Source organism: Quercus suber, unplaced genomic scaffold, assembly GCF_002906115.3.
Source record: "Quercus suber isolate HL8 unplaced genomic scaffold, Cork oak 2.0 scaffold_62, whole genome shotgun sequence".
Taxonomy (NCBI): Eukaryota; Viridiplantae; Streptophyta; class Magnoliopsida; order Fagales; family Fagaceae; genus Quercus; species Quercus suber.
This window is the reverse complement of record NW_027069527.1, coordinates 468290-481158: the sequence shown is the minus strand read 5'-3', so window position 1 is coordinate 481158 and position 12869 is coordinate 468290. Positions and strand designations below refer to the sequence as shown.

Sequence of the window (12869 nt, the reverse complement as noted above, 5' to 3'; positions counted from 1 at the left end):
TATGTGAGATCTAGAGATGGAGGAGAACCTGTTTTCCAAGATTTTCCAGACCTCTATAGCAGAAGTGCAGTCAACTATGAGTGCTAAGATGGAAGGAGATAGAGTAGAGCTTATGAATGTAAGCAAAGCTTTCTCCTTTGATCTCCAGAGTAAGTAATTTGGATTCAAGATTGAGGTGTATTCACCAAAAAGATCCTTAAGGAATTTATCAAGGATCAATTGTGGCTTTTCTAGTAATTCAAATATTCTAAAACCATTGAAATTTGATGCTTCCACACAATATAATTTGTGTTGTCTAGTTTGACTGTCATCATATTCGCCATGTTAGACAGAAGTAGAAGTGACTGATTCATCGCATTTACTGAGGAATTCGAAGATGTAGAAGAAGAAGTTAAAGAAGCCATTGTTGAGCTTGATGCTACCATTGATGAATTCTGAGTAGGGATCGTGGGCTCTAATACCATGAAAACTTTCTTTATGAAACAGAATTTTGTATTGAAGTAAGAATAAAACAGAGATTGACTCTATGTATAACACAGAGAGAGAGAGAGAGAGAGAGAGAGAGAATAGAAAAATTGTATTTCCTGCTCATTTACAATTTAAAGCTAATCTCACTATTTATATTACAAAGCTTATGAGAATAACTGAATAACTTTAGGTTCCACATTATGCGGATCAGCTCTGTGAAACCAAGGAGAAGAAACTGTTTACTCAACTGATTTTCGTGCCATCTTCAACTGCTCTTTTAATGCACACACACGACACTGTTTAGGCAGAGTTATACACAATCAAATGCATAGGTGAAAACAGGGCGCTTTGCATTTGATACCTTTAGTAGAACGATGCGTTTCATCAAATTAGAAATCGCCTTCAAATCTCAACGGTAACTTCTAACTTCTTCTTCCTCGAGCTATTTTTCAACCCAAATGAAGCTTCATCTTCAACAGGTGGGAGTAGATGTACTGGAGTAAATGACTACATAATATTATTAGCTAAGTTTATTGATAACAAAAAGCATATATGTCTTGAAGATGCAGATAATGCTAAATGGTAAATTAACGAAGGAAATTTCTGCTAGTCAAATTAAAGTAAATATGATTATAGCACCAAGTCAAAGGGAAACTAAACTTTGTTGGTAATCATAAATAATAATTTTCTTTTTTCTATAATCCTTCCATGGGGTGGGGTTGAGATGGAGGGGGAATCATATTAAATACATGGGTGCTTCGATAGATTTAAACTCTTAAACCTTAATATCTCTCACGCATTAAGGAATATTATTACAACTTGCAACTTTCTAAATTATAGTTTGAGCCTAATGTGAGAAACATCATAATTTCATGACCAAAACCTCAATCCGTAATAGAAGCTTAACACCAAATACACACTTCAAAATACCTCCCCTAGCCCTAACCCATACCCATCACGAGCTAGTGGTGGTTGCAACTTTAGCAAACTCACAACCAGCATTATCAAGTGCACCACCAAAATGGTTGTACTTAGCACGAAAGTTGGGGACTCATTGAAGGTGAATCTTCCCGCTTCAGCATCACTGACATCATCATTAGATTGGTCTTTTTGTGTTACCTATAGAGCACCTATTAAACTACTTTATCGAACAGAAGAAAAACTAAGAAAACATAGAAGGGAGAAAGAGAAATAGAGAGAATAAAGAAAGAATCACAGATGTAGATGCAGATCTGTTAGTTATATCGGTGGTGTAATTTGTTGCTGATGAAGAAGAAAAGTGTAGTGAAAAAAAAAAAACTCAATTTGCTGTCGATGCCAAAGTCCCGAAGAGAAGGTTTATTATGATTTTTTAATGAATGAGCAAAATTTTGAAACATTTTTTTTCTTATGAAATTAAATATTTTAAGAGTAGTATTACTAGCATAATACTTTCAAAAAAAAAAAAAAATCGCAACAAAATCTAGATGGCAAGTTGTCAATGGTAAGTAAAAAAGTGATATTAGTTGTGGATCCACATAAAACCAGTTACAACTTATCACTTAAATTTTATTGTGAAAATATTGTGAAAGTAGTACTAAGACAATCATATTCAAGTTTATTTCAGTTGAGTTTAAAAAAATTTAGGATCAAGGTGTTCAAATTTTTATTTTATGGGATCAAAACTTTTATATATATATATATATATATATTAAAATATATATTGAAAAATTTGGTCTAAGCTAGGGGGCTCATTTGAACCCTCTCACATGTATGTAACGCTACTCCTGGTTGAACAAGTAAAAAAAATCTATTGAAATCCTCTTAAAACTCTCCCAAATACTCCAGAAAATTCCTAAATCTAATTCCCCTAATCTAAATCAAGGTCTCCAAGGGTATAATCTCTAAATTGTCCCTTATTGTCATTGTTTTCAAATTCTTTTTTGCTTAATTAAAGTGTTTGTTTGCATAAAGAATGTGATTGAACATGTTTTCATTGACATGAATGGGTATTGCCATGCATGATAGGATTAGAATTTGATTTCAAGCTTATATCTATCATGCTAATTCTTACAGTAATATGAATATGTTCATTACTTCATTCATCTTTGCATGCATGAATATCATTTTATGCTTGCTTCACATGTTATTTTGATTGTATGGCTTACCCATGTTCTTATATGACTTACCCATTATGTTCTATCTAGTTGGGTCTTGGAATAATAAGTGATGGTTTTTTGAATAATAAGCTTGACTGATTGGATCGATTTATCTTTACATGTAGCTATTCTCTTGATCTAATCTAATTAAATTTGTACATGGAGGCTAGATGGTATTTTATTTGCATATATATGACATGCATGCATAATATTTAGATATTGAAATTGCTTAAGTCTTGGACAGGACTCAAGCAATTCCAATATCTAAATATATTATGCATACATTGTGAACTTAATGTTTAGTTTTAGGGTGGCAAATGGGCAGGTTGGGTCATAAATGAGTTGGGTGTGTAATTACCCATTTATCCATTTATGACCCGTTTATATATAAATTAATTATCCATTACCTGCACAACCCATGTAATTAGTAACCCGCCCATTTAACCCAATATGACCCAAATAAATAAATAACTTGTTAAAAACTTTAAAAACAAAAATTAAAAAGTTCAAAAATCACTTTTCCTGTTCTTTCCTTTCATTTTCCCTTCACAAAATTCATTTCTTAGCAACCAAACAAAGCCACAGAGAGAGAGAGAAAAAAAAAAAAAAAAAAGACTGTTTTCTTCTCTGTGCTGTTTCGTCTCCTTCAACCTCACTCTTCCACTCTCCCCAATATTCCTAAATCCAATTCCCATAATCTAAATCAAGGTCTCCAAGGGTATAATCTCTAAATTCTCCCTTATTGTCATTGTTTTCAAATTCTTTTTTGCTTAATTTAAGTGTTTGTTTGCATGAAGAATGTGATTGTACATGTTTTCCTTGACACGAATGGGTATTGCCATGCATGATAGGATTAGAATTTGATTTCAAGCATATATCTATCATGCTAATTCTTATACTAATATGAATATGTTCATAACTTCATTCATCTTTGCATGCATGAATATCATTTTATGCTTGCTTCACATGTTATTTTGATTATATGGCTTACCCATGTTCTTGGAACAATATGTGATGGTTTTTTGAATAATAAGCTTGACTGATTGGATCGATTTATCTTTACATGTAGCTATTCCCTTGATCTGATCTAATTAAATTTTACGTGGAGGCTAGATGGTATTTTATTTACATATATATGAGTCATATGACATGCATGCATAATATTTAGATATTGAAATTGCTTGAGTCTTGGTCAGGACTCAAGCAATTCCAATAGCTAAATATATTATGCATACAGTGTGAACTTAATGTTTGGTTCATAGATCCATTTCTACAAGCATGATTTTATACAAATTTTACCTTCTTTAAATATGGATTTGCGTACTAGTTCTTTAGTTAGTATTGTAAATTCCATAATTCCCACACCAAAAAGATTGATCTAAAAGAAGTTTTCAAAGTGATTTTAAAAGCTTGTTTTTCAAATGATTTTCGAACACTTTAAAAAAAAAGTATTTCTCAAAGAGTGCTTCCAAATCACCTAAAGCTGCTTGTATTGTGAAAATGATTTTCACAGAAAAGTTTCTTCAAAAGTTTTCATGAAATCCATTGTTTTAACAAATGAACAATCAAAACCCTTGGGTCTTCCTTTTAAAAGTCCTTTTCCAATAAAAAAACTTTTTCCTAAAAACCGTAGGTCTTTTAAAAATCATTTGGTTTTAAAAATTAAGGTAATTTGCCAAGAACAACTGGAAAGGAGAGAAAGACTACTGTGAAAAACGTCATAATTTCATGACCAAAACCTCAATCGTAGTGAGCAAAGAAAATAATTCCATAACCAAAGTCTCAACCTATTGTAGCCCTTCTACAAAAGTACACAAAAAGTAACGCTAAAGCAGTTGACTTGCATATTGTAGATGATGGAATCCCATGTCTTCCTTTCCCAAATAATCCCTTCAAAAATGGCCAGAAGCATAACACTAAATACACACTACAAAATACCTCCCCTAGCCCAGACCCATGCCCATCACGAGCGGGAGGTTGCAACTTTAATAAACTCACAACCAACGCTGTCAAGTGCACCACCAAAATGGTTGTACCAGGCAAGAAAATTGGGGACTCGTTGAAGGTGAACCTTCCCGCTTCAGCATCACCGGCATCATCACTAGATTCGTCTTTTTGTGTTACTTCAAAGATTGTCTCGGATATTCCTAAGAGCTTAAGTATCACACTGAGAAATCCGAATAACCATGCATTCATTGTGTTTATTCGTGACATTCTTTGATTATTCCACCATGCTCGAACAGACTGGCCACTTCTTAGGTACTCGGATAAAGTGTATCCGTTGTAAATGACGAAGATAGCAGTTAGTACATATAGTATTGGTTCTTGCACCTGAATATACATATGCACGTTTTAAGGTTGGATAAGCAGTAAAATAAAAATAAAAAATAAAAATAAAAATAAAAACTATAAACTTAATTTTGAATATATTATAGTTTCATAAGCTTCATCGTGCAAATTTTGGACAATAGGAAAATTTATTACTTCGAAGAGATATTACCATATGCACATGATTTTTGTTTTGGTGGAAGTGTGGAACACATTTGCAAAGAATATAGAAGCAATAATGATGACATGCACAAGATTTATACAATGCAAAGTTTTGGCATGACACAATTTTAGCTCTATATTTCTTGTTATAAATGAACATCGACTTAATGGTTCAGGGTTGCTTAATGAATTTTAAATGCATTTGTTAAGTTTAAATTATTAGTTTTTTTTTTTTTGGGGGGGGTGATAATTCTATAGTTGATAAGAGGACTTTAATCTTGAGAGAAGAGGTGCTAATTGACTAAGCTACAATATTCTTGGCAATTTCATTCCTAAATTTAATAGCTAACAAATTGAGATCGTATATTTCTTTCTATAAGGTGATAATTTTTTATTAAAAATTACTCCTCTTATTATTTTTCATCTAAGAAAACGTCAATAAAGGGCTTAATTTTGCCACACCAAAATTAGAGTATTAAGAAAAAGAAAATTCCCCACCCTCAAAAAATAAGCTATCATTAATTTATTTTAGTGGCAAATACGAACAGAAGCATGCAATAAAAAGACAATACGCAAAAGTAAAATTAGAGGCTTGCTGTGGCTTGTCCTCACCTTAGGCAAGAAGTGGGAGTTGGTGATGAGACAATACGCAGGCAAAGCAGCATAGCATAGCTCGGGGATGGAGCGTAGGCTCCACATGAAGACCCATAAATATGCCAAACATTGCCTAAATTGAAGCTCTCCAAAGAGAGTAGCAAATATAGGACAACTTTTGCTAAAAAGAATTTCAAGTAGGCCTGTGGCCCACCTCTTTTGTTGGGTTGCTGCGGAAGGCCCACCTGTGGGGGTGGGGTGTGTGGGGAGGGATAATTCTATAGTTGATGGGAGGACTTTAATCTTGACACAAAAGGTGCGAACTGATTAAGCAATAATATTCTTGACAATTAACATTTCGGTCCTAAATTTAATAGCTAACAAATTGAGATTGTATATTTCTTTCTATAAGGTGATAATTTTTTATTAAAAATTGCTCTTATTATTTTCCATCTAAGGAAGAAAACGTCAATAAGGGGCTTAATTTTACCACACCAAAATTAGAGTCTTAAGAAAAATAAAATTCCCCACCCTCAAAAAATAAGCTATCATTAATTTATTTTAGTGGCAAATACGAACAGAAACATGCAATAAAAAGACAAATTAGTTAGTCGACGTTGGAAGGTGTATATATGCAAAAGTAAAATTAGAGGCTTGCTGTGGTTTGTCCTCACCTTGGGCAAGAAGTGGGAGTTGGTGATGAGACAATACGCAGGCAAAGCAGCATAGCATAGCTCAGGGATGGAGCGTAGGCCCCACATGAGGAGCCATAAATATGCCAAACATTGCCTAAATTGAAGCTCTCCAAAGAGAGTAGCAAATATAGGACAACTTTTGCTAAAAAGAATTTCAAGTAGGCCTGTGGCCCACCTCTTTTGTTGGGTTGCTGCGGAAGGCCCACCTGAGGGTGCGCACCCTAAAAAGGCCGGTGGGTTTGGTGATAAAAGGGCCGACCTCCAACCTCTTTTATGGATCATTAGTCCAGTGTGGACATCTTCTGTGGTCGATCCATATTTCCAGCCAACCTGAAATGGGGGCACCCACAATCATCAGAGTCAGACCGTAAAAATCAAAAAACTAAATAAATAAATAAAGAATAAGGGAAGTAATTAAAAGTGCACCTTCCAATACATATTCAGTGAAATGTGCTGGCTCAACGCCTTATCAAAAAAAAAAAAAAAAACACTGAAAGAACTTAACGCTTAAAATTTATCCGTGCGCTAAACTTCAAATATTTAAAGTAAGGTTTACATACGTTTAATGGTCCTCCTAATTCGTGATTTGTATATATTTGTTGAAAAAATTTAGGGATTAAATTTTTAATTTTTTTTTTAATTATTGGTAGATACTAAAAATAGATTCAGTAACGGCCATATAATTACAACTTATTTCCCCTCTTCTGTGAGGGTGGTTCCTCAAAAAAAAAAAAAAAAATTACAACTTATTTAGCAACGTAACAAGTTTTGAAAAAAGTGGCATGTTTAGCATTGTTGTTTTATGTTACTGACCTTTGTACCCCAACTAGTACCATACTCGTAACCAGAACCACTGACTTGGTATGATGCCTGAATAGAATTCGAAAGATTCGGTGGTGGATCTGTCTTCCCTTTCAAAGCATTAGCACCTGATTTGATCAACTCCTTTGAACTCCCAAAATTTGAAAGAATGTTATTAGCCGTTTTTTCTGCCAAAATGAAGGAGAAAATAAAGCATTAGTAGTACAAAAAGGAAAATCTCCACCATGATGATGATGTGATTGTCCAATGGGAGAGAGTCTTACATGTTTCCGAAACATGCATCCTCTCTCTCACAAGGAGGTGGACCCCACATGTGTGGGGTCCGCCTCCTTGTGAGAGAGAGGATGCAAGTTCCAGAAACATAATGGATTTTCTCGTCCGATGGACCCAAAAATTCACCTGTTGCCACTAAAAATTATTTGCTTCTTGAAGTTAAAGAAAATTGAAACAAACATGTATTTGTTTGTACCCCCATTATGGTTAATGGAGAATGACATTTTTTTTTGGTAGGTTAAAATCTAAAATTAATTTACTTACCATTTACTGAATCTACATCATCTGGAGATAGACCATAGATAACTTTCCGACGGTGAAAGCATCCTGTTCCACCATAAAAAGGTCCTTGAAGTCCTGCTATTCCATGCCCCATATACTATGCATGCATATAAAAGGCAATTAAGTACTTGACTAATCAAATGATAACTTTCTTCATATTATTAAATTTCCTTTAGTCACGTAACATATCCATGAAATTTGATGTTTATTTACTTATAGAGTATGAAAGAAAAACGAAAAGACTTATTTCGTAAGATTAAGATTCAATTTGACTCACTTTAAATAAGACCACCAATTGATTGCCGTATGGGTCATCCTTTAATCCACCATAGAACACTTGTGGGAATTGAGAAAATGCAAATTTGTTTTCACTCTTGGAATCCAGTAGCAAGCACATTGCATGAAGAGCAGTTTTTGGATTGTTGACAAACATATCACAGTCTACATTCAGCATATAGGGAGCATTCGTCATCAAACCAGAGACTCTGGCCTATATATGATACAAATGGTTCCCAAAAAGGGGAAAATGTGTTAGCCAATTAGAATACATCAATAAAGAGTGATAAGATTTATTAAAATAAAATCCTACAAATTTGATCTTCCGTAAAGAATATCTTACAAGAACATTCATGGCTCCTGCTTTGTGATGATGTGGATGTTTTGGTCGCTTCTCTCTTGATATATAAACCAAATGTGGCAATCCATCTAGAAGACTTGTCTTGTTCTCGCATATAACCTATTGTAAAATAATATAAATTAGAACAAAGTATCATGCATATATCAAAAATACACATATATCCACCTGACTTCTTTTTTATCTCTAAAAAAAAGAAAGAAAGAAAGGATAGGATGGCATAAATCATTGTGATGCTCTAAGGGTCAAAAATTAAATACTGACAAACAACATTAGTGATAGCTGATCAATAGTCAAAGGGGCGGCTGCTATTTGGAAGCCATTGGTTAATTGATTTCTTTTTTTGATGAAACATTGGTTAGTTAATTGCTACACCATGAGTATGTACTCTAATATATAAGCAGATTTTGTGAAAGGATAAGCCAACTCTTCAACTGAGTTTTGCTTTTTGTTTTTTTGTTTTTTCTCTTTTTTTTTTTTTTTTTCTTTCTTTCTGTTTTGTGTTTTTTTGCCCCCCTGAATCATTGAGTTTTACTTTTTTTTTTTTCTTTTGAATATTTTTTCTTAAATTTGCGATTGATGATATACGACTTTATAAATTTTATGTAACAAAAATTGTAATAATCTTACCATTAGATTACTGCAATTATAGCAAACAAAAAGTTTTTTTTTAGAAGATATACCAATTTTGATTTAAGTGGAAACTAAATTTTCAGACACGACTCCAGATTTGGATTACCTTCATTCTCTTCCATTCCTGTTGAAAATCACTTGAACTACCCCTGAAAGTTTGGCAGTTACTAGAAAAGTATCTAAAGGGGCTCTAACATGAATATTGTACTTCTTACAGAATGGAGCCCAAAGCTTGGCAAACTTTGAGGCTTCCACAGAGAGTAGTAAGTGATTGGAGAACAACCATCATCTGATACGTAACAAGCTAGCTTGTGAGTTGGATAATCAATTGCCAACAAAGAGAGCACGGGTTTACTGTGATGATAGGTGGTTCTAGCACGGTGTCCGCAGTTGTCACAAACATGTCCACCGATGGAAGTTCAGGTACCCTATATCAAAGTTATGAACATGAATCAATCATGTTAGACACCTGACCAGGTAAAGAGATTGTTATAAAATATATAGAAGAAGAACAGCCGAACACAAATTGTAGTGGCAACTAAAATTAAGTAACGTATTATTGGCACAACATGTTATAGGTTACCGTTGTAAGAGTCGGTCTGGATACGTTTTATAATCAACAGGATTCCATTTGGTGCTGATGACGAGANTTTTTTTTTCTTTATTTGGGAGTTTAATGTTACCTTGATAATAGCCGGATGGTTTTTGCGTTCTATGTTCGAGAATTCTGCAAAGTCTCCAGTAAAATCACTTGTCACTGACTTTTGGACCGCATCCTCAATTTTGTGGCTAGTCGCTCATACTCATCCTACAGAAGAGGATTCCATTTGGTGCTGATGACGAGAGCCCAAGTGATGGTGAACCATGACTCGCATAGGAAGGCAAGCAACCAAGTGAGACCATGATTTTTGAGGAAGAGAAAACGACAAATAAGAAGAGAAAGGAGAAGGAAGAAGATTAGGATATCAAAGAGTCTTTGTAAAGTGTTTTTACGTGGGATTTTTTCATACAGAGGGAGAGCGATCGGGTTGGCCATGGAGTAGATAGGAATACAATTTTATCGGAACTACTTTGCTGGTCTGGTATTTGCAATGATGGCCATGTATATATGTGGCAGTGATAGGGGAGGACATCGTGTTTATTGTGGTCCCTCTTACATAGACGTGGATTTCACATGCATGGTCCCTACTCCATTGTTACTGCATTTGGTGATGATAAAAAATTCACTGTCGGCACGGCCGGCTCAACAATTTTGGAGGCTTAGGCAAAAATTTTAAGCCACTTTTTTATATTTAAATATTAATCAAATAATATATATATTAAATTTTTTTATTTAATGAGAAAATATTTACAGATAAATAAAACAAAATTTATAATTAAAAATGATAATTTAATTAAAAATAAAATTTAAAGTATAGAACAATAGAACTTGGTTATTGCAATTTTTTTAAAATCGTGACCACTTTAAAATCTAAACATGTACAAACAAAAATTAATTTAATATATGATTTAATAAATTAGTGTCACTATAATACAAATGAGTTGATATAATACACAGCAAATTATTAATTTGTATAATAATGGATAAAGTGAGAAACCTTGGTTAGATAATAAAATAAAATAAAAAAAAAAAACAGAAAAAAAAAGAGGTGAGAAACCGTGTTGTATAACTATGGGCTGCGCTGCACTGCACAGTTGCGCACTGTGCAGCCTGTGATGCTGTGTGCCTGTGCAGCAATGCAGAGCCCAGCGTCCAGCCTGTACGCTATCATCCTATGGAGAAATTATTGGTTCCTCCGGGAGGACCACTGATGTGGTCCTCCCTGCTCCTGCCTGCCAATAATAAAGTGCCACGTAGCCACTTTTTCTGATTCAGCTCCACATCATACCTTACCCATTTCCTTTAACTCTTGTTAACAAAACCAAACCAAGGTTAAAACTAAAACAAACTCAGCTGCCCTTGCCCATTTCGTTCACCCAAAATCAAAGCCAAGATCAAAATTTCTCCCAAACACATCTGCCTCTTTCTTTCTCTCTCCCTTTAGCTCTATTTCCCCAGTATCTCTCTAGAGAAGAAATTCCCCCTCTCTTTTTATATGAAATTGAAATTCAAAGAAGTGTCAAGCCATGGAAGGCCGCCGTTTTCACAAGAATTCTGACAGTGACACAGTCAATGGAGGCCCAAAGGGAAAACCAACTTCAATCATCCTAAACGCCATCGCCACCGCCACCAAAGGCAGCGTTTCCACTTCAATCATCCTAGTACAAACCCGTCTATCTCTACCTATTCGAAAATTTCAAACCGTAAGGCTCTCACTCCCTCTCTTCGATTTGGTGGCTCTAGACGGTGCGTGGGTAATGGATTCAAGGAATGGAAGTTTTGAAGATTGTAGATTGAGGGTGGGTTATGTGTTGGCGGTGAAAGTCGTGTTGGATATTCTGTGTTATGGGGTTTGAAGTTTTATCGAGTCTTTGTGCAATTTTCTAAGTACAGATAAGTGTATATATGAACTATGAACATGTACACACCGGAGGAACCAATAATTTCTCCATCCTATGGCTAAGTTTTAAAGCAAAAATCGTCTCCTATCATAGCAGAAAAAGGTCCTATCATAGCGAAAAACGTGTCCCATGATGTAACTCCCATCAAATAATTGTGCAGTGAAATAAACTAAAAATATATATATAACTTAAGTTAAATAAATGGAAGAGTCATCGTCTTCATTTTCAGAAAGGCAAAGAGAGGAAGAAGATTACCTCTGGTAGCTGTGAATTGAAGGGAATCAACAAAAAAAAAAAAATTTCAAACTAAACTGATTGAGTGAGTTTATGAAAAGGGATCAAGAATGAAGATGAAGATGAAGAAAAGAAAGGTAAGAAGATAGATAGAGAGGCAAAGAGATGAGATTTTTTTTTTTTTTTTTTTTTTTTGAAATTTATAATCTATATTTTAGCATATTTCAAGATAATTATGTTGTATTATTAATGAATTTGTCTGGTATTAATTTTGATTTGAGCATATTTCAAGGGTGAGTTAATAAATTTGTCTCCTAAAATTTAATTTTAATTAGCTAAAGTTTGACTATTTTTGTTTTTTTTCTTTTTAATCTTTTGCATTTTAGAATACAATGGAGCCTTTTTAATACATTTTATTGACTAATAAAAGTGCTTAAATTTTTTTTAATTAAAATATATATAAATATATTATATATATAATTTTTTTTACAAGTGGGGGCCTTTTTTATTTGGGGGCCTTAAGCGAATGCATCACTTGCATCATATATTAAGCCGGCCCTGAGTGTCGGAGGATGGTTTTGTTGACAAAGTTTGGATGCTTAGGTCCGTTTGGATATAACTTATTTTTGCTAAAACTGAAAATTGAAAACTGAAAATACTGTAGTAAAATAATTTTTAAATGTGTGAATAGTACCGTGGATCCATTTTAATATTTTTTTCTAAATAAAATGATTGTGGGTCTCATAAATAGTGCATAAACAGAAGTAATTCTTAAGTGCTCACAGAGCACTGATAATGATGCTTCTTCCTCTCACATTCATGGTAAGTTCTGCTCATTAAATTCATGATAGAGTCCACCATAAATATGAGAGAACAGAGCACCATTTCACTATACTCCGGAACTACGTAAGAATTTTCTCATAAACAATATCGGAAACCGTACATGAACAGTGACATTTGTCTCATGAGCAATAAATTTGTCTCACTAAAACACGTGAAAAAAAAAATCCGTAAACAGTTCCAGAACCGTGCGTGAGCAGTAATATTTATCTCATAAACAGTAAATTTTGCCTCCCTAAACAACGCGCAAAAAAAAAAAAAAAA

General features: G+C 34.0%; 1 protein-coding gene across 1 annotated transcript; it reads right to left on the bottom strand.

Moving 5' to 3' along the window:
• Positions 1 to 4330: 4330 nt before the first annotated feature.
• Positions 4331 to 10098, bottom strand: LOC112026576 (cellulose synthase-like protein H1). The gene is given in 11 exon segments (XM_065772704.1): positions 4331 to 4937; positions 6365 to 6715; positions 7199 to 7374; positions 7745 to 7859; positions 8040 to 8252; positions 8382 to 8498; positions 9141 to 9286; positions 9289 to 9378; positions 9381 to 9457; positions 9613 to 9756; positions 9842 to 10098. Coding segments are annotated over 11 exon segments (2202 nt in total). The 5' UTR covers positions 10066 to 10098; the 3' UTR covers positions 4331 to 4388.
• Positions 10099 to 12869: the final 2771 nt, after the last annotated feature.